This window comes from Piliocolobus tephrosceles, chromosome 17 (assembly GCF_002776525.5).
Source record: "Piliocolobus tephrosceles isolate RC106 chromosome 17, ASM277652v3, whole genome shotgun sequence".
NCBI lineage: Eukaryota > Metazoa > Chordata > Mammalia > Primates > Cercopithecidae > Piliocolobus > Piliocolobus tephrosceles.
In genome coordinates this window covers 32,171,325-32,195,062 of record NC_045450.1, presented here as the reverse complement: position 1 = coordinate 32,195,062, position 23,738 = coordinate 32,171,325, and the positions used below count along the sequence as shown (strand labels likewise).

The 23,738-nt window shown below is 37.8% G+C and overlaps 1 protein-coding gene across 1 annotated transcript in view; it reads left to right on the top strand.

The window, feature by feature from the left end:
- Positions 1-23,738, top strand: part of ITFG1 (integrin alpha FG-GAP repeat containing 1) — a 277,510-nt gene that overhangs the window by 60,653 nt on the left and 193,119 nt on the right. Inside the window, exon 7 of the mRNA XM_023189598.1 lies at positions 20,800-20,864. Within this exon, the coding sequence (XP_023045366.1) occupies positions 20,800-20,864 (65 nt within the window). The remainder of the gene's footprint in view (positions 1-20,799; positions 20,865-23,738) is intronic.

Below are 23,738 nucleotides of genomic sequence, written 5' to 3'. Positions count from 1 at the left end.
TTTGCCTGGGCATGAAACATGATTTAGACAGTGTGACCTGCCAGATCGTTCCATCGGAATGACAATTTACGGCATCCCTAAGCAGCATATATTATGCCAATGAACATAAATGATCATGGTGTCTCATTGATATTTTCATTTTCTATTTTTACTTTTATCTAATTAGACTCTTTAATGAACTGTGTATATTGTGGAGCAAAATGTCATCATAATTTTAATATATAATATAATATATGGTAAATAGCTTTAAATTGTTTGAATTCTAATCTAGTCAGGTTGAAGATGAACTAAGTCTATTTCTATCCAATATAGTTAGTTTGCTATGAACTAAGGTCTATTAATACTAAATGTTCTAGACCATTGATGTGGTTAAGAAGGAAATAAAATTAGCATTCAACTTCAGTAAGCCATGTAAAAATGTTTTGTCTAAGATGTTCACATTTCTCTTAGTAGAAATTGTCCATAATCATAATGGACTCTTCAGATTGTATATTGGCATAAAAAACAAAAAATATCTAAAAAGTATTATTTAGCTGCACCACTCCTGTCTATCTCCCAATACCAACAGAAGTAACTTTTTTCATAAATGGTCTTTGGAAAACTAACTGAAATCATGGAGTAACATGAAACTTTAGTTTTTAATTACTGGAGATCTCATTTCACCCTTAGCACTCAGGATCTCAGATATCATTCATAGGAATCAGGTGCTTATTACTTGAGAATGTTTTTAGTATACATTTGTAGAAATACAGGTTAATAAAATATGGGATAAAATAAGCTGAAATTATGTAGGATGACCTATTACAAATTGAGAGATTTGTAGAGAGATGTGTCTTTTTTTTTCCATTTAGATTTTTAGAAGCACCTTAATTATAGTGCTTCTGGCGAGTAATGAAAACTTGGCCTTTCAGCTCTAGGAAAACATAGTCCACATGACATGGTACTTTTGTCGGAATTCTCAAAGACAGTGTTTATTTGTGTTTTTGTGGCCTTTACCTAAAGAGAAATAGAATTTTGTTTCTGAAAAAACTTTAAAAAGTGGAAATAATGTATGTCGACGAGTCATGAGCGATTATCAAATCTACCAGGAGGGCAAAGCGAGCTAAGGTTGACGGTACTTTTTAACACCTTAGAATTGCTCAGCTGACTTAAAAGTATATAATATTTTCTCATCAATTTAGTAATTCTGATCAGTATGCTAAATGTACACACACACACTTTTTCTTCTTAAAAGCAGCACAGACTATATCTTCAAGATGGCTTTGATAAATCTAGGTTTAAATTTTTCTGCCCTCTTAGGCCACAATGAATCTTTTGTGCACGTTAAAAACATGATACAAAGGGTCTCTTATAAAAACGTGTAGAGTCTGTACTAAATAAGTTCTTAAATCCTGCTGCTGTGGAGTATATCTTTCCCATTGCTCACAAGCATTTCTAGCAGTATCCTGAAATTAATGCTAATTCCAGTGTACAGATCAAAGTATTTTAAAAAGTTGAGTTATCCTTTAGGATGAGTCCTAACCTATTCTGTTGACCAAATTTTAATTCACATAAAGAGACTTAAAACATACATTTTAAATGACACTGATACGTTAGTGTGTTATGTTTGCCTATAGGCAACCCCTTAATCTCCAAAACATATAACAGCCAAATGTTTGATGAAGTCTATTACAATTATGTGGTCTTGTATTTAGTGATTTTGTCGCTGTAGAAAAACCAAAAAAAAAAATTTCTTTTTAGACAGAGTTGCTCTGTTGCCCAGGCCGGAGTGCAATGGTGCAGTCATGGCTCACTGCAACCTCCACCTCCTGAGTTCAAGTGATTCTCGTGCCTCAGCCTCCCTAGTAGCTGGAACCACAAGCCCAGGTCACTACGCCCAGCTAATTTTTATATTTTAGTAGAGATGATGTTTTGCCACATTGGCCAGGCTGGTCTCGAACTCCTGGCCTCAAGTGATTCTCCCACCTCGGCCTCCCAAAGGGCTGGGATTACAGGCATGAGTCACCACACTCAGCTGCCACTGCTCATTCTTGAAGGATCTTTCCAATCTACCAAGGACCTTCTCCTTAACACCTAGGAGTTCAAGCCAGTATAGCCCCTTGGATAGTGTATGCTGCACGGCCTCACAGCATCACACTGCTAGTTATCTAATTATGCTAAAAGAATACAGGCTCAGGCACCCTAGAGTACAGTGTAGTCAGAAAAGCACACACATTAAGGGGTGTTGCTGGCTCTTGTTAAAGGGCCAGGAAACTCTGGGGACTAGGTCACCTTCCCTGTCTCTTCCTAAGCATCTAAATTCTAGTTGCCCTAAAATGGCAGTGCTACCTCTTTTCTAGCTCTGTGTCTCTTGTTATTTGTTTCTCCTCCCTCTACTAGCTAGTCAAATTTGTCTGTCTGTCTTTTTTTTTTTTTTTTTTTTTTTGAGACGGAGTCTTGCTCTGTCCCCCAGGCTGGAATGTAGTGGCTCGATCTCTGCTCACTGCAAGCTCCGCCTCCCAGGTTCACACCATTCTCCTGCCTCAGCCTCCTGAGTAGCTGGGACTACAGGCGCCCGCCACCACACCCGGCTAATTTTTTTGTATTTTTAGTAGAGACGGGGTTTCACTGTGTTAGCCAGGATGGTCTCGATCTCCTGACCTCGTGATCCGCCCGCCTCAGCCTCCCAAAATGTTGGGATTACAGGCTTGAGCCACCGCGCCCGGCCGTCTGTCTTTCTTCATTTAGAATTCTGTTCCAACGAATAGTTATTATCCATCTTTGAACATAGCCTTTCACGCTTGCCTCTTCTTTAGGTACCTGCCAGTTGTGGAGGGGTGGCCTTAGATGAAGATACCTGTGAGCTAGTCAGTAGTTACTTTTCTGAGCAAAAACCTGTGGCTGGGTGATTTTTCTATTGCTTACTTTTAGGTTGTTAAATATTTTGTCCCAGAGGGCTCTGTAAATTTTGTGAGACCAGTGTCAGGTATTGTTCCTTACTATCCGTGTGATAGCACTTCAAAGAAACTAAGATTTATGAAGCCCCTTACAACAGAACACTGTGTTAGACAGTCTCCCTACATTATTTCATTTCACGCTTTTCCAATTCGTGCATGAAATCAACTTACTGTAAATGGTGATGTTATACCCATTTTATTGATAAATTAATTAAGAAGTAGAGAAAACAAAGGCCCATAAGTCACACAGCTAATGACTGGCACAACTGATGCTGATTCCCAAACCTGTGTTCTTTGCAGTCTGTACCATAATGTGTAAAACTCAAGTCCTTACAATGGATCGCAGGGTTCTGCATGGCCTAACCCCTCACATTTTTTTTGATTTCCTCCTCTCCTGCTGCATTTCCTTGTCCCAGCCCCACAGACCTCCATGGCCTGTGTTCCTGAGACTGTCACCTCCAGCCTTTACACGGCTGAGGCCTGGCAGGACGCTCTTCACTCAGATATCCACAGGACTCACTTCCTCATCTCCTTCACATCTATTTGTTTTGTGGTTTTTGTGGGTATTTGTTGTTTTGGGGGTTTTTTGTAGAGACAGAGTATCTTTATGTTGCCTGGTGCTGGTCTCAAACTCCTGGGCTCAAATGATCCTCCCGCCTCAGCTTCCCAAAGCACTGAGATTACAGGCATTAGCCACCACACCCAGCCTCCTTCAGATCTTTACTCAGCATCACTATGTAAGTTTGCTTTCATTAAATTCCAAACACCCCTCCCAACACCCCTCCCACATGGACACGTCTTATCTTTATTTTTCTCTTTAGCATGACCTATTTTACTTACTTATATGTAAAAATAAAGGAGCAAAAGTTTCTGCCAAGAAATACTGTTGTATTTCCAGTTAGAACAATACTTGGCATATATTAAGCACCTAATAAATATTCCTTGAAAAATGCACAAAGGAATGGGTGTATATGTCTATGCATATATGTCCCAATAATGAAATAATTCCTAGGATATTAATGCATCAGAGGTAATATAACTGAGTTCTGAAACCCATATAAGAGTGTCAGAGTGGGCAGAAAATAATTTAATAACCAAATCCTTCAGTAATCTAACAAGGTGTATGCACATATATATTTCTAATGTTTATCCTGACTTCCAAAAAGGGTCTTCAGAACCTTTTCATGTAGGTCACATAAGTATAACAGAATCATTCTTAGTGTTTTTATTACTGTTTCTGAAAGAATTTGAAACAACTTTAAACACTATACATGCTGCAAAATATGGACAAAAAATTTAAAACATCTCAGAGATGAGCTGAAAGATCTCAAGAGTTGTTAGGCCCAGGGCATTAAATACAACCTAAACATTTAAGCAACATTAAAAATTTGTGCACTAGGCTGTGCGTGGTGGCTCACACCTGTAATCCCAACACTTTGGGAGGCCAAGGCAGGTGGATCACGAGGTCAGGAGATTGAGACCATCCTGCCTAACACAGTGAAACCCCGTCTCTACTAAAAATACAAAAAAATTAGCCGGGCATGGTGGCGGGCGCCTGTAGTCCCAGCTACTTGGGAGGCTGAGGCGGGAGAATGGCGTGAACCCAGGAGGCGGAGCTTGCAGCGAGTGGAGATCATGCCACTGCACTCCAGCCTGGGCGATAGAGCAAGACTCTGTTTCAAAAAAAAGAAAAAAATTTGTACACTAAATTTTACTCTGAGTAAATTGGTAGCTAAGACAAAAAAGGAAAGTTATTTGAATGTCTCATAGAAGAAAGTACCCACATTCATCCACAGAGATACGTTTACTTGGAACTTCAATTCTGTGAAAATATAGGTGTCTTTATATAGTCTTATCTTCAACTGTAGGATTATAAAGCATTCAGAAACTTTGCTCAAATGTATACTATGTATAAGTGCCTTGTATAGTAGTTGAGGACATAATAATAAATTATAACTAAGTCAGCACATTTCCATGAGTAACCAGATCTGAAGTTCTCTACCATATCCCTTTCCCACCTTTGTGCCTCTGCTTGTGGGTTCTCCGTGTGCCTATATGTGTCCAGATAGTCCTTGTACTTCAAGGCCTGATGAAACTTTATTAATGCCCCCCAGCTGCTAAGATTCTCTGTGGGCTCGGGATTCCCATGGACTTTGTCTCTTCCTAAATGATACTTTTCATTTCAACTTTATGTAAAAATTATATAAAATTGAATTACAAGTATTTGAAATAGTTGTCTAATCACTCATGAACTAGATTTTTCTTTAAGTATAATGTATTATATGCAGTTATATTCATTAAATATTTGTTAAGAGAGCAAATGAGCCTATTTCAGTATTGGATTTTTAAAGTAATACCTTGTACAGTTCAGGCAAAATTTTTCTATTAATAAGCATTATTGGCCGGGCACGGTCACTCACGCCTGTAATCCTAGTGCTTTGAGAGGCCGAGATGGGCGGATCACCTGAGGTCAGGAGTTCGAGAGCAGCCTGGCCAACATGGTGAAACCCTGTCTCTACTAAAAATTAAAAAATTAGCCAGACGTGGTGGCAGGTGCTTGTAATCCCAGCTACTTGGGAGGCTGAGGCAGGAGAATCGCTTGAACCTGGGAGGCGGAGGTTGCAGTGAGCCAAGATCATACCACTTCACTGCACTCCAGCCTGGGCGACAGAGTAAGACTCCATCTCAAAAAATAAATAAGAATTATTATATCTGGTTTTATTTCATTCTGAAGTTATGTCAGTTGATGTAAGGTTATTTGCAACATTCATCTGTCTTTTGCCCTTGATTTCACATACAGAACTCATTACCAAATAAAAAGCAAAGACTTAAAACCTCACAACAAACTTTCAGCTAATGATACTTCCTTAGGACTTCTCTGTCACAATGACTGTTAATGTCAGCCCATGCCATGCCTATGTCACATTCAGTCCTGATCCTCAGTGATTACCACCTTTATCTAAGTGTGCATAACTGTCCATCTGGTGAACTGAATGGATGAGCTCCGGTCTTAGCAGATTGAAAAGGAATGCTTCCTCATACACATCTCATGCTGCTTTTCTTTCCACGTGGAAGTTCATGGACCTGAAAATGGCTTATTTTAAGGAGAGCATTAGCTTTGTACCCAAACTAAAATCTTTGCATTTAGTAGACATTTTTTGTCCAGTCTGACAAGCTCTGTCTCTTGGTGGACTTGTTTAATTCACTGACAAGCTATTAATGTTCTTATCTCAACAGGTGAGTTTACATCTGCCTTTTGTTTACTATGTCTCAGTCTTTCTTTGGCCCTCTATTCCTACGTTACTGCTTTCTTTTGCTTTTGGTGAATATTTTCTATGGTAACATCTTAATCCCTTTAATAACTTTTTTAACTTTTTATTTTGATTAGTGGTTGCTATAGGGCTTACTACATATATCTTAACTCATCAGAACCTACTTCAGATATGTACTAACTTAATTCCAGCGAGATATGGAAATGTCACTCATTTATAGCTCTATTCTGTTCCTCCTTATTGTAATACATATTACATCTATATATGTTACAAACCCATCATATGTTGTTATAATTATTACTTTATATAACTTTATGTCTCTTAAAGAAGCTTAGAGAAGACAGTAGAGCAGATATTATTTACAGTGTTTGTTATATTAACCTTCTTAGTTACTGTTTCTGGTTCTCTTCCTTTATTCCTATGAATTCAAGTTACCATCTGGTGTCATTTTCTTGGTCCATTGCAATTTTGCTCCCACTCATCTTCTTAGTGCTCTTGCTGGCAAATATATTACATTTCTATATATTATGGGCCTAGTGATACAATTATATACATATTGTTTTATTACAGTTGCATTTTTAAATCAGTTAAGAAAGGAGAAGGAATATACATTTAAACTGTCTTTTATAACTACATAATTCCTGTACTAATTGTACTGTTTTTTCCTATGGATTTGAATTACTCTTGGGGTCATTTGCTTTCATCCTGAGCAACTTTAGTATTTTTTATAGGGTTGTTGCAGGACAATCAAAGACTGGAGAGATTGAAAAAGGTTCTGAAGAGTTTATTAAATTAAGGTGATCGGCAGATCACGAGGTCAGGAGATTGAGACCACGGTGAAACCCCGTCTCTACTAAAAAAAAAAAATACAAAAAATTAGCCAGGCGCGGTGGTGGGTGCCTGTAGTCCCAGCTACTCTGAAGGCTGAGGCAGGAGAATGGCATGAACCCAGGAGGCGGAGCGTGCAGTGAGCCAAGATCGCGCCACTGCACTCCAGCCTGGGCGACAGAGCGAGACTCCATCTCAAAAAATAAAAATAAAAAATAAAAAAAATTAAGGTGATCCCCAACTCAGCCAGACATACGTCCAGAAAGTCTGAGCCCCAAACAAAGGGCTTTTCCTACTTTTAAACATCTTAAGGTGGGAACTACGTGAGGCGGGAAGCGAGTTACAGAAGCAAGGAACAAAGGCAGCATTGCAACATTCCTTACATCTTCAGGGAAACATGTCTTGCAACCTAAACTTAACGGTCTTGTGACCCTACAGCTGTGCAGGAACTTGCTGGGCCTGTAATAAACTTTGAGGAATGTGGAGTTGGGGAGTATAGATAAGGTCCACTGTCCACAGAGAGAAGACAGGCTGTTAATATTCTCTTTTAACTTGAGTATAAGGCAGGGTCACACTTCACAGCAACTTTAAGAGGATTTTAAAATTTCTGTTACTACTACTATTAGATTTTAGTTGATTTCATTAATTCCTTCTTCAAGGTGAGTCTGCTAGCAGCGAATTATCTCAGTTTTCATTATCTAGAAATGTCTTTATTTCCTCTTCAATTTTAAAATTAGTTTTCCTGAATGTAGGACTTTTGGTTGACAGGAGCTTTTTTTCTTCCATCACTTGGACTATGTCATCCCACTGCCTTCTGGCCTCCATTGTTTCTGATGAGAAGTCACCTATTAAACTTATTGGGATTCTCTTCTACATAATGAATAATTTTTCCCTTTCTTCTTTCAAAAATTTTATTTTTCTTTGGTTTTCAGCATTTTTGCTATGATTTATCTATCTGGGTCTCGATCTCTTTGCATTTATTCTGCTTCACATTTATTGAGCTTCTTAGATGTGAATATTAGAGTTTTTCATCAAATTTGGGAAGGTTTTAGCCATTATTTCTTCAAATTTTTCTTTGTCTTCTCTCTCACCTCTACTGGAGAAATTCCATTACATATACCTTGGTGTACTTAATTCTGCCCCACATTTCTTTGAGGTTCTTTTCATTTTTTCCTTATCCCTTTTTCTCTCTGTTTTTCAGGCTGCATAATCTATCATGAAGTTTGCTGATTCTTCTGGCAGTTCAAAGCTAATGTTGAGCCCTTCAAGTGAATTTTTTATTTCAGTATATTTACTTTCAGTTCCATAATTTCCATTTGGTTTTTTATCATTTCTGTCTACTGATATCTTGTATTTGATAAGGCATACTTCCCTTTACTTCTTTAAGTATAATTTCCTTTAGTTTTTTTAACATATTTGTAGTGGCTGCTTTAAAGTTTTTGTCTGTGAAATTTACATCTGGTTCCTCTCACAGCACTGTCTGTTGCCAGGTTTTTGGTTTTCTGTTTTCTTGTGTATGGATTATACTTTCTTGTTTCTTTATGGGTCTCATAATTTTTTATTGGACATTTAGGTAATTGTTGTGGTCATTCCACAGAAAAGGTATGCACAGTCTTCCCTCCAAAATTTGGCTCAGAAGCCAAGAAGTATGAGAAGTTTTATTAATCACATAAAGAGGCTTTGTGGGAACTGCAAGGCAGGTCTTCCAAACTGGTCTGAAAATGGTTTGAGAGACCAAGGACAGGAGACTGCCTTGGAAGGTTATTTGTGTGTTGTTTGGAGGTGGGGCCTGGGTGAGGTTCCTATGCATGAGCAGGGCTTGAGGGGCATGAACCTACCACCAGCACCAAAGGAGGCTGGCTTTTTTACCAGCTTGCCCAAATATAGGGTGCAAGAGGAAAAGGGAGGGGTAAGATTTAAAAGCTGTCAACAGACAAATATTTAAAAATGTAGCCAGATTCTTTTCCACAGTAATATACTGTAGCAACTTTGGATACTGCCCTCCACTCCCCAAAGCTTGTTATTGTTGTTTGCTTGTTCATTTGTTTAGTGATTGGCTACACTATTTCAGGGAAGAGTATTTTCCCTGTAGTATGAAGCCTTTGATGTTGCTCCTCAGAGGCTACAGCTTTAGAGATGTTCCTTGTCATCCTGGGATGACAGTGGTTTTAGACAGTGGCTCTCTTTTTCTCTTTTGGGATCACACTCAGCTGTTAGACTTAAGTAATTGCCAGCTGATTGCTCTATTTTTGACAATTCCTTGGGGACATAAATTGCTCCATGGTCTGATATAATTACATTTGGATTCCTTTTCAGGTTTGTTCTGTAAGTTAGTGTTGTAGGTTTGTCCAGACTTCAGGAAGGTTATTTGTAGTTCTTCATTCCCTAGTTCTCTCTGTTAAGCCCTGGTCTGTGATTTAGTTTGATTCTTTCATGAGGCTGACCGCCTTTTCTGTTGCTTTCCATCAAACCTCCATTTGTTTTGAATATACCCTTAGGATTGAACTTCCCCACACTCTGTTTTAAATATCAGGGGACAGCTTTGTAGCTGCCTGTTACAGCCTGACACTTCTGGGCAAAATTCCTGAGCATGGCTCCAGAGGTGAGAGTGAAGACAGTGACACACTTTCCCCTGAGAGGCATCCCTGCTTTCGGCACAGAGCACTGCATTGGAGTGGTAGCTTCTGATCTTTGCTTCCCTTTCCAGCATTGAACCAAAGGCCTACAAAAGGGCTGGTGTGTTGGTGTGTGAGTCACTAGGCCCCTGTATTCTTAGTGTGCTGAACGAGAGATAGATCCTCCACCTTTGTGAGTAGGGGTTGGGTTGAAGAAGGGGTGTCCCTGGCCTCTTGGCCTCACTCTCTTGGAATCTAGCCTCTACAACATATAGCGGGGGGGGGGGGGGGGGAGAAATGGTGGCCTGCCCTGCAAGAAGTTACCACAGTCATTGACTAGTAGCTGGGTGGAGCAGGAGCCCTGTGTTTTTGGCTGCAGCTTCCTGACGAGGAGTTTCCATCGCACTAAGAGGAGAAGAGAAAGAGCAGGTAGTGGTTCAGAAGTCACAGGCTCTCGCTCTTCTTGTCTGATTTTAGTATATTTTCTTGAATAAATGTTTCTTCATTTGTTGTATGCTCTCAGAACAATTTCCAGAGACTGTAAATTTTTTTAAAAATAATTTCCCCCAGTTATGCTTGTTTTACTGGAGAGCAGGTCTATAGGGCTCCTCACACTGTCATTCCAGAAGGGAATTTTTACAATTGGTAGGCATTAGCTGACCTGAAAGTCATCAGTCCTAATGCCAGATAACAGATGGTTTTTTGTTTAAGTCAATGGCCTTGAATTTTGTTCACTGTTTTGGCTGCGGCTTTTTTAGGAAGAAGGTTTTATCATGTATGCTCCAAAGGAATATTCTGCCATGTTACAGATTAGTCTGTAAGTTAAATATGATCAATTTACAAAACAGCGTTAGAACTTTCCTGTCTAGCTTAACAGCCTTTCCTTGTTTTCAGTGCAGTGTTTTTAAGTCTTCAGTTTTAAAAGCTCAAAGTTTTGGTTCTCATGTAAGGCCCTTTAACATTAAAAAAGAAAGGTTGAAGTCTTCTCACTGAAGTGAGCACTCAGCATGACTTATAAATAGCATTCTGCTATTACAACAGTCAGAGGAAACTGAGGAAAAAGACGGCTCGTTAGAAGTTATTAGTCACTGTAAGGTTTACTCTTTGCTGCATTAGAATGATTGAAGATAGACTTTCAGAGTTAACATTGTTTTTAAAATTATTTCTTGTAGCTTTTGAAAGGAAGCTTTAGTATTTTTAATATACATTTCATTTTCATGTTTAATCACTATTATACTTGTTTCTGCTTCAAGAGAAATTTTTTATAGTATCACATACAAAGTTTAGGGACTACCTTAATCAAATGCCATATGCTAAGGAAATTATTTACTTCTCAGAATTACCAACTTCAGATTGTGTACAACTAGAATGCATATAAGAGCAATTTTTATAATTGTTAAATGTATTTAGTATGTATTTTACATTAATAAACTTTAATTTTTTTTGAACAAATTAGAGGCCATGAGTATACCTCATTATTTTAATAAATTACTTTAACCTGAAGTTTCTTAATAATCTGATTATTTGATTTTAACTTACTTAAAACATACAAACCTTTATAAACACAATGTCACGTATTGGTAATATTAGCATTGCACTAATGTGAATATAATAACTTCTAAAAACGAATTGCCCATTTAGTTTCTGAACAGTGCAAATGTCACTTCCTCAGTGAGCCCTCCTTAAATTCATCCAGTAAGAGAGTACCTCTGCCAGCTCTGTTCCAATAGTATGTATTCATAATTCTAGCAGAGCCATTACCACATAGTATTTGTCAACATCTGCCTCCTCAAGGAAGGAGTAGAGAGGAGTAGTAGAGACAGTAACCTCACTATATTGACCAGGCTGGTCTCGAACTGCCGTCCTCAGGTGATCCCCCACCTTGACCTCCCAAAGTGCTGAGATTACAGGCGTGAACCACCATGCCCTGCCGTCATTTGTGTTTATCTCTCAAATACCTAGTTGAGTGCCACGCTGTCAGAGGTATTTAAAAGACGTTTGAATCCATTGGTGGATATGATATGGAAAAAAAATTTTAAGATCGTTCTTTCACATCATTTTATAGGCAAGTAAGTGAAGTCCAGAAAGGTAACATTTTGCTTTACTTTTTCCAAGTTATCCTACTGTATTACTTCAGGCATTTTATTACTACAGTGCTCTAGATTCAGGAAAAATATTCCCTTCCAGTATGTTCCAGAAATAATGTGTGGAAACCTTAGAGAGAGGTTATTTCATTAAGACCAGGGTTGTTCTATCAGAAAATGCCTCTCTGGTGTGTAGAAAGTGAACTAAGAATAGTTAAAAAAAGAAGACAGTACACAAATCAGGTTTCCAGACTGGATGGAGCATAAGTGCCTACTATTAGAGGTTTGATTTTCAGTTACAATGAGTTTAAATCATTTTAAATAACTAATTTTGTATTTTTAACCATCCTTCCCTTGGATTGAGAAGATAAATAAACTGCTAACCTTAGCTGACCACCTGTATTGTGTTTTGCAGTTCAGTCTGAGGTAGCAGTTATTAGAGAGACCAGCAACTTCTACTCATAACTCTTGGAGCATTATCACCTTGATTGAATTGTGACACTTAAGAAATAAATCACTTGCAAGTTGAATTTGATTTTAAGTGTCTGGCCACAATTTTTGTGAATAAAATTAAGAGTTTTTTTCTAACACATATCCCATGACTAGGAGTCCATCATATAGTGAAAATTTAGAGTTCTGTCAAACATGTTTCTCTCAGGAGACAGAAATGCATTAAAAAATGTAATTTTTGGAAGTCCTTTAACATCAGCATAAACTGACATACAGTCTTTTCTTTTCTTTTCTTTTGAGACGGAGCTTCACTCTCGTTGCCCAGGCTAGAGTGCAGTGGCACGATGTTGGCTCACTGCAACATTGATGTTGGCTCACTCCGCCTCCTGGATTCAAGCAATTCTCCTGCCTCAGCCTCCCTAGTAGCTGGAGTAGCTGGGATTGCAGGCATGCGCCACCATGCCCAGCTAATTTTTTGTATTTAGTAGAGACGAGGTTTCACCATGTTGGTCAGCCTGGCCTCCCAAAGTGTTGGGATTACAGGCGTGTGCCACCACACCTGGCTAAGTCTTTTCATTTGGAGGAAATAAATACTCAGAAATCCAGCATGCCATGTTTCAGCTGCTAAAAAAATAAAATAAAATAAAATAAACATTTTTGGATAGTAACGCTTGTATAGGCAGCTATTGAGCAACTAGAAAGTGTAACATATTTATAAGTAACATACTCTAAATCTGTAATGAGGCACAGGTGGACAAGATAAGAAAGCATCAGGATTTTGGAATGAAAGGGATGAATGGAAGTTAGTAACCTTGGTGCATAAACCAAATTATTGTAGACTGACTTCATTGCCCCAAGAAAAACACATCAGGGCAAATATAATTCTAAAATTTATATTTTAAAACCTTCATTTAAGTTAATTTACATAAATGAAAGTTGATGGGAAATCAGAAAATCTTAGCAATTATTGATGCCAAGGTCCTGTTCTCCAGTTCTTTCCATCATTAAGTATTATCTCTGTTGACTTCTTTACCTTCTGGAACATAGAAGACTTTTTGAGAAAGTGGAGAGTCTTATGTTTGAAGTTTGAATTAATGTTTGTTAACCCATATAAACATTCCAATATTGAAAATATTAAAGCTACAAAATCTCCTGAAATTCCTTAAGGTCCTAACCTCACAGGGGTAGAGGAAATATGTGACTTCACTTGATACATACATTTAACACCAGAATTCAAAATATTGCTAAGTCTTTGGGGACCATTAACTTACCATAATTGTCTTGATTACATTTCTCCTAACAATTCAACATACAAGTTACGAAAAATAAATTCCTATGATAAAAATGTAGTAATTAAAAAATATTTACTACTCATTTGTTAATAATCCTCTTAATAACCCTCATCAAGTGAAAATTACAATCCCTGTAGACATTCCATTTCAGTGCGGTTAACAGGTTCCTATCATTGTTTGCTGCCAGCAGCCTGTTACTTGGAATTTATTGGTTTTGCCTAAAATTTTTAGTTTATATACAATCTGAAATAAATAAAGCCAGTGTTGTTTGTTTGTTTGTTTGTTTGTTTGTTTGTTTGTTTTCCCCCACTTAGAACAAAAATACTTCTGATCATGATTTGACTGACAAGGGAAGACAGGGTAGGAGTGTGTTCATTGTTATCATTAGTGGCTTTCAGCCTTGTGTGCCTGGATTCCAGAGTGTGGTGTCTGCGTATCTCTGTATCTTGTGTACCTTCTTGAATCAGAGATCATCAGAGCTGTCTGCTAAGTATGGTGAATCTTCATTTTGGTCCCCATGTTTCAGGAAATAAAGAGAAAGAAAGTCTAGATAGAAATAATGAACTTAAAAGTTGAAATTATAAAATTATTCTTAGAAATGTAGACTTGTGAATGGGGAACAATTCAAGCACGTTTCTCATATCATCTTACTAAATTAGTGCATCTTTATAGAATGTGATTTGGCAGAATTATTTGATATAGGGAAATATAGGAAATAGGGTTGATCTTCTGCAAACAAAAATATGACTAATGCAATCATCTCTATCAGAGGTTTCAAGCCAATACTTGTGAGCAAAATCAGCTTGGAGACATGTTTTGAGTTTTTTTGACCCATGCTGTGTTTCTAATATTTTGAATTAAGTTTCAGTATTTTAAAAGTGTGATTTTTTCTATTGAAAATCATATTTCTATAACAACAACAATTGTCTGGAGCTAATTAATTCTGTCCCCTCTGGTCAGTAATAATCTCTTTTGCTTCATCCAGTTCCCTCACTTACTACTGGCTCTCTTATCCTGAGATGCTTATTCAGTTTGTATGCCCTTGCCTTTTTACTATTTGATCAGCTTGTTTGTACCAGGCCCTCTTAACTTATTTAAGTTAAGGCCTTATGCCTTACAGCATTTCAGTTGATGACCTCTGAGCTACAGAATGCAATTAAACTGCTGCTGCAAAGAGTGAAAGCTGGCATGAACTGGTTTGTCTTAGTGATTTCAGAAGTCATATGGCCTTCAGTATACTTTTTAATGAGTAAGTGGGGGGGAAAGGTGTTTTATTTTAAAGATTTTTTATTCTACATTGTATGCTGCCCTTCCACTAACATAACTGGACCTAAGAGAAACTGGATAGTACTATAGAACAAATATAAACATGAGGTTGGCATAGCCTCCTAGCTTGAGCATAGAAACAGTGTAGGTTATGATACTGCTTTGAGCCATTCTTTGTGGAAATGTCTCCAGACATTTCAGCTTATAGAAAATACTGAGAATGTTTTATTAACTGTGTTTTTCCAAAATAACCCGTAATATTACTCCTTTGTGAATAGTAACTGTTATTACCCAAGGAGAATTTCTTCATGCAGGAACTCAAAATAATACTATGAATAGTTTTTTTAAACTTCCATTGGAATATTTTTCTTAAAACTTGAGACATTACACTGTGCCCGAAATCACAATTTTCAACATCTTCTTTTATACCATAGTATATCAAAAGGATATTACATGCTCATGATTAATCATTAAGCTTTGTTTTGAGTTTTTCTAACATGATTTAGTTCATTTAGACTTCCAATTTAAGTTTCTAAAACTCCTGAGGCTTCCTTTTAATGCCAACTGTAATCGGAGAGCTCTTCATTTGAAAGGAAGGCTAAGCTGCAGTTGACAAAGATTAAAATGCAGTAGCTTACTCCTTTCAAGCTACAAATGGAGATAATTGAAGCATAAATCATTTAATGTTTTTGTACACACTTGTCTATGTCTGTGTAATTTCTGAGGAATAAACTACATGTGCATTTAATATTTTCACTATTTTACTTGTTAAATGAATCTAATGGGAAAGAACTTAATTGAGTTTGGAGTTTAAATCCTGAATTTTTCACGAAATCATGATGTGATCTTTTGTTATGGAGTATTTGTTCAAGTGAATATCAGTGATGTCAGCTATCATTATGTTGTTTCTACTAGCATTTTTAAAGTTAGTTTTTAAGACAGGAAAGACAAACCCATATCCAAAATATGGTCCCTGTAAATGAATTGCTGCCACGTCCAGGGTGAAAGGGGTCCAATGTAGTCGCCATGCCACCAACTCTTTATACCAAACCGCACCTCACCGCACTCTCCCTATACCAACCCTGTTCTTCCAACCCCCAACCCTGCCTTCATCAAACACATGCAGAGCTCAGTCTCATGCACACTCTCCTGGCTCCTGCCAGTACATGTACACTAGGTCCTGGACTTAATTCAGAGTGCAGTCCCTTCCTCCTACCTGTCCATCACATTCCTGGCTAAGTTTACACTGTAATTTAACCTTACTTTCTGGCCTAGTGGCCAGGAGATAAGGTGGGCAGAGCAAAGGAATGGGGGCGTGAATCACATAATGAGGGCAGAAACTGCTCCATCATCATCATCAAACAAGAAAGAACACTAGCTGTTAACAGTGAAGAGTGGGCTACTTCTACAGACTGTGAAGTTTTGCGTGAATCTGAGGACTCAAAAGTTTCTGCTTCATCAACCTAGATGTTCCCTTTCCATGGATCATGTATTTTGTTTCCATCCTAGGGCTCTAACGTTAGCATAGCAGAGCTGCTGTGGTTGAAAATTTAACCTTCTTGGGTTCTCTTCTTCTACTCTTACTGGTCAAAGTCCTCCTTGCCCTTTTGGTGCAGGATGTAAGAACCTCTCTTTTATTTGCTACCCAAGAGACCCTCTTCCTTTCACATTTAGGTTTTAATTTCTGATCAATCATGTTCAGCCTTTGTATCTGTCTTGTGCTTCCTCAGTTGAGCTTAGCAATAGCTGTCTAATTGTCCTGTCCTTAGCATTAGTGTTTGCCTCATATTTCTCAAAAAAAAAAAAAAAAAAGTATCACACCCTCAACAGTAAAAGATGACTGGGGAAAAAGGTGTTTTATTTGGGGGCTGTCTCTGCCTTATCCCCAGTGAAGGAACCCATATTGCCTGCCCCATGATAGGTGATCCAACTACAGAATCTCATCTTTTTTTTTTTTTTTTTTGAGACAGAGTCTCGCCCTCGTCACCCAATCTGGAGTACAGTGGTGCCATCTTGGCTCACTGCAACCTCCGCTTCCCGGGTTCAAGCAATTCTTCTGCGTCAGCCTCCTGAATAGCTGGGATTACAGGTGCACACCACCACGTCTGCCTGGCTAATTTTTGTCTTTTTAGTAGAGACGGGGTTTCACCATGTTGGCCAAGCTGGTCTTAAACTCCTGACCTCAGGTGATCTGCCCGCCTCGGCCTCCCAAAGTACAGGCATTACAGGTGTGAGCCACCACGCCTGGTCCAGAATCTCATCTTAGTGTCTGTTTTCTCAGATCACTTTTGGTATCAACTGTTGTTGGTTGGGTTTCTTGGGAAGCAGACTTTGAGATTCACGGGCATGAAGTTTCATTTTATAGTCAAAACCAGTGGAAGGCATGAGACAGAAACAGAGTTGGGCTGCGATTCAGTGTCAGTAAAAGCCTCAAGTGACCCCTGGGGAGCTCTGAATGTGGAATTGCCTTGTAGAGTTGTCCTGAGCTGTGGTAAGTGAGTCCAGCCTTTTTACCTCCAGATTGACCATTGATTGGATGCAGGCTAGCCCAGAAAGGGATGCAACCTTCTGCAAGGTAGCTCCTTTTCAGCCAAAGTTGTTCCAAAGAGGGCTAACCACTTAGGATTGTCTACCAGAAATATTTCTAGGAGCTGAGAGAATAAATCCTTAATTCCCAAACGGGCATCTGGGTGGCATGTCATATCCATGACAGTTTCTGGAGTACATTTCCTTAATTTTATTTTGTGAATTACTCTTAGCCATGTGAGAGGGTGAGAACTTTATTGTTTCATTGATTAAAAATTTTCTTCTAGGAGTTTCTTCATTCCCATTTCATTCAAAGTCTGAGGCATGATTCTTTATATTTAATTGCTAGTAGTTTTCTCTATTTTTGTTTCTCCATGTAATGAATCATTTATTTTTTCTATGACCCCTTTACATAATTGAATAGTAAAACAAGATTTTTTTAAAAATCTATTTTACAAGATGCTTCCAATCCCTCATCTAGCTTTACTACTTTTCAAAGTTTCAATAAATAGCTAGCGAAGCCATGGCAATACAATCAGCATTGTGTTATAGTTCCTAAATTCTTCAAATATGCATGAAAGAATAGGGCATAATTTTCATCTTCTGTGCAAATATAGATTGTGACTAACAGAACACCAGTGGGGGAAAAAAATTTTGAATTGTTTTTCAAGGAGTGGCGATAAATTGCTGGTAGTTACACTACTCGCTCTAACTATCCCCCTTAACCATATTCTAACCATATGTGGTCACAGAGTCATTCTTCTAATCTCATGATGCAAACTGCCTTATCAAGACACCAAGCCTTTGATTTCTTGTTGAAAACATGTCTCCACATTTATTCTATTTTCAAGTGGGTTAAGAGTTTCAAAAGTTGGATATTTTCAGTTTGAACAAATTCACCTGTAATGTAGTAGCATGCTTGCCCCTTTTCTGGGTTTTACTTCTTTCAAATAGCTCAGAACTTGCACTCATGCCTCCCTTAGTGATTCTTAGAACTCTCTTTGGCTGTTAATCCCTAATCACTTTCTTATGCTGATTATTCACATTTTCAGATGCTATAAAAATATAACACCTTTTAAAAATACTTACTACAGGAGTCAGTGTGATTATTTTTAATGAAACACTTTAACGTAGACCCTTCTTTTCCCAAGACTTTCCATTTAAAGACATAATAAAGCAGTTATTTTTAGACGTTCAAGCAAATTTACAAGAACTACAGGATACATATAGCATGTTGTCCATAATTATCCAACAATCATTTGAACATGTTATATTTCCTAGCTCATAGAAACAGCAGGGATAGAAAAATTTTGTTAGGCATGATTCCTGCCCTCAGGGAGCCGACAGACAGATGTGAAGCCAGAATACCATGGTAGGTTGTAATCACCGCCATGACAGAGGTAGCACAGGAGAATAACAGTGGAGGGAAAGCTATTAGTCTAGGGAGAGGAAGGAACTCTGGAAGGAAGAGGACATTTCAGACAGTTTTGAAGAATCCGTTCACCACGTGGCTGTGAGGTGGAAAGGCACTACAGAGACAAGGAATGACATGTACAGAGGCAAACACATGTCAGAAAACATGATAAAATCTGGCGACTACTTTGCTCTGTCTGGACACAATCTTCTTGTGAGGGAGTAGCACAAAATTGAGGCTGGAAAGGTAGGTAACAACTGAGGAATTTGCCCTTCATCTTGAAAGAAAAGGAATGAGGTCAAATGACTTTGGAAGTAACACGTCATTGGGAATGCATGAGTAACAGTAAACAAATCACGTTCATAGAGAACTACATTTGTATATCCACAGGCAAAGCGTTATCCTTGTTGTGGAAATAAATACAGAGCTGTTTGATACATGGACAAAAGAATGGTTCCACTTGGAATGAGGAGTTTTGAGTTCAACTAATTATAAAAATAAATTCCTTAGCTTTTGGGTGATTCCATGAAAATCTTTATTATTACAAGTATTAGATAAATTAGCTTCATCAAATTCATATGACACCCTTACAGAAAACACATTAAAATGTGATTGATTGTTTTCTGAGCATATCTAATAAAGGAAAAAAAAAAACTTTTTTTTTTTTTTTTTTTTCCCCAGTAGTTATGGCCTTCACATCACTCTGGAATAATTTTTTTTTTTTTTTTTTTTTGAGACGGGGTCTGCCTCTGTCGCCAGGCTGGAGATCAGAATCTCGGCTCACTGCGACCTCCGCCTCCTGGGTCCAAGTGATTCTCCTGCCTCAGCCTCTCAAGTAGCTGAGACTACAGGCGTGCGCCATCACACCCAGCTAATTTTTGTATTTGTAGTAGAGACGGGGTTTCACTCTGTTGGCCAGGTTGGTCTTGATCTCTCGCCTTGGCTTCCCAAAGTGCTGGGATTATAGGCATGAGCCACCGCACCTAGCCAGTAATTTGTGTTTTAAAGCATAAAACAGTACTGTTATTTTAATATTCCTATAAGCCACCTCATCATTTTAATTCACTAAGTAAAATTATATATTATATATATATATATACACTTATATATTCACTAAGTAAAATTGCCATGATGCAAACATAGTAAATGCTGCTGGCCGGGCATGGTGGCTCACGCCTGTAATCCCAGCATTTTGGGAGGCCGAGACAGGCAGATCACGAGGTTAGGAGATCGAGACCGTCCTGGCTAACACGGTGAAACCCTGTCGCTACTAAAAATACAAAAAATTAGCTGGGCGTGGTGATGGGCGCCTGTAGTCCCATCTACTCGGGAGGCTAAGGCAGGAGAATGGCATGAACCTGGAAGGCTGAGCTTGCAGTGAGCTGAGATCGCACCACTGCACTCCAGCCTGGGTGACAGAGCGAGACTCTGTCTCAAATAAAAAATAAAATAAATAAATAAATAAATGCTGCTACTAGAATAGATTTATTTGCAGTAATAGGCCTTTGCAATAACAGGATGTTTGATTTGACTGTGAACCTGTTTTTTTTTTTTTTCCAAAGAAATTTTATTAAAATTATTGTACTTTTCGGTAAAACAACCTTTTGTTAGCTGGAATTTATGAAGACAATTCTATTACTGAAAATTTGAAACATAATTTATTGTTCATTTAACATGCGTGCAAAAACTTTTGGATGAAATACTGTGATTTAAAATAATGCTGAAAACTATAATATATAGGTAAGTGTTGCTTTCAGGGTGAGAAAGCAAATATGATTGTGATCAGAATATCTGTTTTAAAAAATATAGTACACTTTGGAATAAAAAAGATTGAAAAGCATACGATTTTAAAAAGTGCTACACATAACTATTCTTGAAAATAAGGAATGCTTTTAAAGGACTAATACCAAATATCCTCATTAAATATATTTTCTTTAATACAGGGTCATCCGCTTTTTTTTTTTTTTTTTTTTTTTGATGGGATGAAACTTGTTAAAATATAATTTAAAATATGGTTAGAATCTTATTATGTTAATGTATTGCAGTTTTTTTCTGTTTTTAAATGTACACTCAGTAAGACTACAAAACTTTACGTTTTTATTATTTTTCCTTGTAGATTTATTCCTGACGACATTGAATGCCACCACTAGTACCTTCCAGTTTGAGATATGGGAAAATTTGGTAAGAAATCTTTTCTTTGAAGCATTTTAAAATGAAGGCTTTCAGTAAAAGCACACAATTTTAGAAAATAAAATGAAAATAATCACTTGGTTGATTTCAACAATAAATAGAAAACTTTAAGAGCTTTTGGTTGCATTGCTGCATTCAAAACTACTGAATATTGCTGAAGGAAGTGATTCATTCAGCATCAATTCCTCTGCAGGTTTTCAGGCATGACTGCCAATTAAACCAATCAGGCTGCCCTAATGTGCATGTTAACAGGACCCCTGCTATGCTGTCAGCTGTTGAGAGAGGTTACTGTCACTTAATTTGTCAGCATGATGGTTTATGAAAAAAACTATTTTAGAAAGACTAATTTTTCCCCTTTGCCTTTAGGCTTATGTAAAGAAATAAGACAACAAACACCAAACTTACTGCCAGGTTGACTAGGATCAAGAAATCTTTCCCAATAGGGTTTTATTTTGTTTTTTTTTTAATTGTAAGTAGAAGATTCCCAAACTGATGTCATGATTTTATTTTACTTTTAGCTTGATGTGAGTTATATGATGGGTTAATTACCAGACAAAACTGGCCATCACAGTGATATTCGTGAAGTATTGGCCAAGTATCGAACCCCACTTTCCACACACAGAAAATTGGTGTAAGAGCCTCTGCTTCACAAGATCTTTGTGAAGATCATGCCTGACATGCAGTAGGCATTTATCGAGTTTTAATTTTAGGTCTGTTGATTTCCCATCTGCAACTCCTGATTGTATTTTATTCAATCCAAATTAAACCCATAACTTTTTATAAATTTTATTAAAATGCTGATAAAAAATAAGCAAATTTTTGAAATGTAAAGCACAAACTTATGGAAGGAGACTCATTATTAGCCATGCTTCATAATATGGTAAGTGATGCTGGTCATGACTCAGATCTCTTCATGGAAGGAAACTACGATGGGGGGTTGCTTTGTTTAGATGAGATCAGAGCTTCCGACTACTTCCAAGCTCAGCAATTTGATTCTTTTTTTTTTTTTTCTTTTTTAATGGGGCAAGGGAAAGTAAGACACCTAAATCAAAAAAGACTAATGTACTACTTTTTTAAAAAATGTAGTTATATTTGTTTTTCTGATGATAGAAATATGGTTGCTATATTTTTATGACTGCCATACATTAAGTCCCCACTGCTGGGGGAAGTTTGTTTGCAGGTGGCCTTTCATTGCTACCGCAAATGAATCTTGTAGTATTAGAAAATGAGAGGTGTATTTGATTAACTTGTATCTGGGGGTCGGGGAAAGCCTCATTATAAATAGGTAGGATATCTATAGAACATAATGAAGCAACCTTAAGTATATGAGGTTCTTTCAGTCTAGGCTGAATTAAACGTAGTGGAGTGAAGCAACTCAATAGGAGAAGATTCTTGATGAAGAAAATAGATTTTGATTGGGTCTTTTATTATTGTTTTCTTTAAAGAAAACTAATAAATTCGCTGTTAGGAAATGGGGACTAAGGACTGTTCTTATAAAGTGACTGGGTCAGTAAGCAACTTTTAAAGAAAAAAAGTATTTTTAAATTCTTGTTAAAGATCGTAAGGCAGATTTTCTTTGAGAGGGCTCCTACAGTGGGGTTTTGCAGTAGGGGGAAGAGATTGGACTCACCTCCAAATACAACAAGGAAAATCAGGATGTTTTAGCCAATGAGCAGGATGGGGGTCAGTGGAAGGGAAATTACTTGGGCAGGGTAGTGGTTGGGATAAGTTAAGCAGAGTTCTCAGAGGAACCTAACCAAAGTTTGGTCAAGGAGATAATCTTTCTCAGTTTCCACAGTAACAATAGTTAATCATTAGTAGATTCAGAATTAACTAGTATAGGTAAAGTGTGGTTTTCATCAAATGAATGATCATTTTCAATTAAAGATTGGACAGAGACTTTGCAGTCACATACTAATTGGCCAAAGAAACCTCAAAGCCTATAAAACCACATTAGCTAGTGAAAGAATGAAACCTACAACAAATCTTTTTACATATCAGTTATCTATACAGCCCCATGGTAGTGCTCTGGCAGATACAGAAGTGAATAGGGCTTGTAGGCTAGGAGCTGGAATGTGAGTATGGATGACCCTGGCTGGTATGATGAGATATACATTATGCTACAGGAATTCAAAGAGCAGTTGCTTCTATTTGGTTGCAGAATTATCAGTGAAGGCCTCAAGAAAGACGTGGTATTTAGGCCGGGAGTGGTGGCTCACACCTGTAATCCCATCACTTTGGGAGACTGAGGCGGCCAGATCACCTGAGGTCAAGAGCTCAAGACCAGCTTTGCCAACATGGTGAAAACCCTTCTCTACTGGAAATACAAAATTAGCCTGGTATAGTGGTGCATGCCTGTAGTCATAGTTATTCAGGAGGCTGAGGCAGCAGAATTACTTGAACCCGGGAAGGGGAAGTTGCCGTGAGCTGAGATCGCACCGCTGCACTCCAGCCTGGGCGACAAGAGCAAAACTCTGTCTCAAAAGGAAAAAAAAAAAAAAAAAAAAAGATGTGATATTCAACATGGCTAGTATGAATTAAAGGATTTTAGTGATTTGGAAGTGAGAAAGAGGAAAAGGCAGGCAAGAAATTGCACAGGAGACACAGGACACATCCAGATGGTGGAAAGTGGCTGGTTTAGGCCAGAACATAAAAGAGATAATGGAATGTAAGACTAGAAAAATTAGTTTATACAAGATCAGCAAGAGCTTTGATCTCTAAACTAAGTAATTTGATCTCTTAAAAATCTACTGAGAAGCTATTGTTTTAGGACTGAGAATGAGATGAATAGAACCTTCATTATTGCAATGAAATTGGCCACTGTATATCAGATAGGTTAGCATGCAACATCTGGAGGTGGGGAGA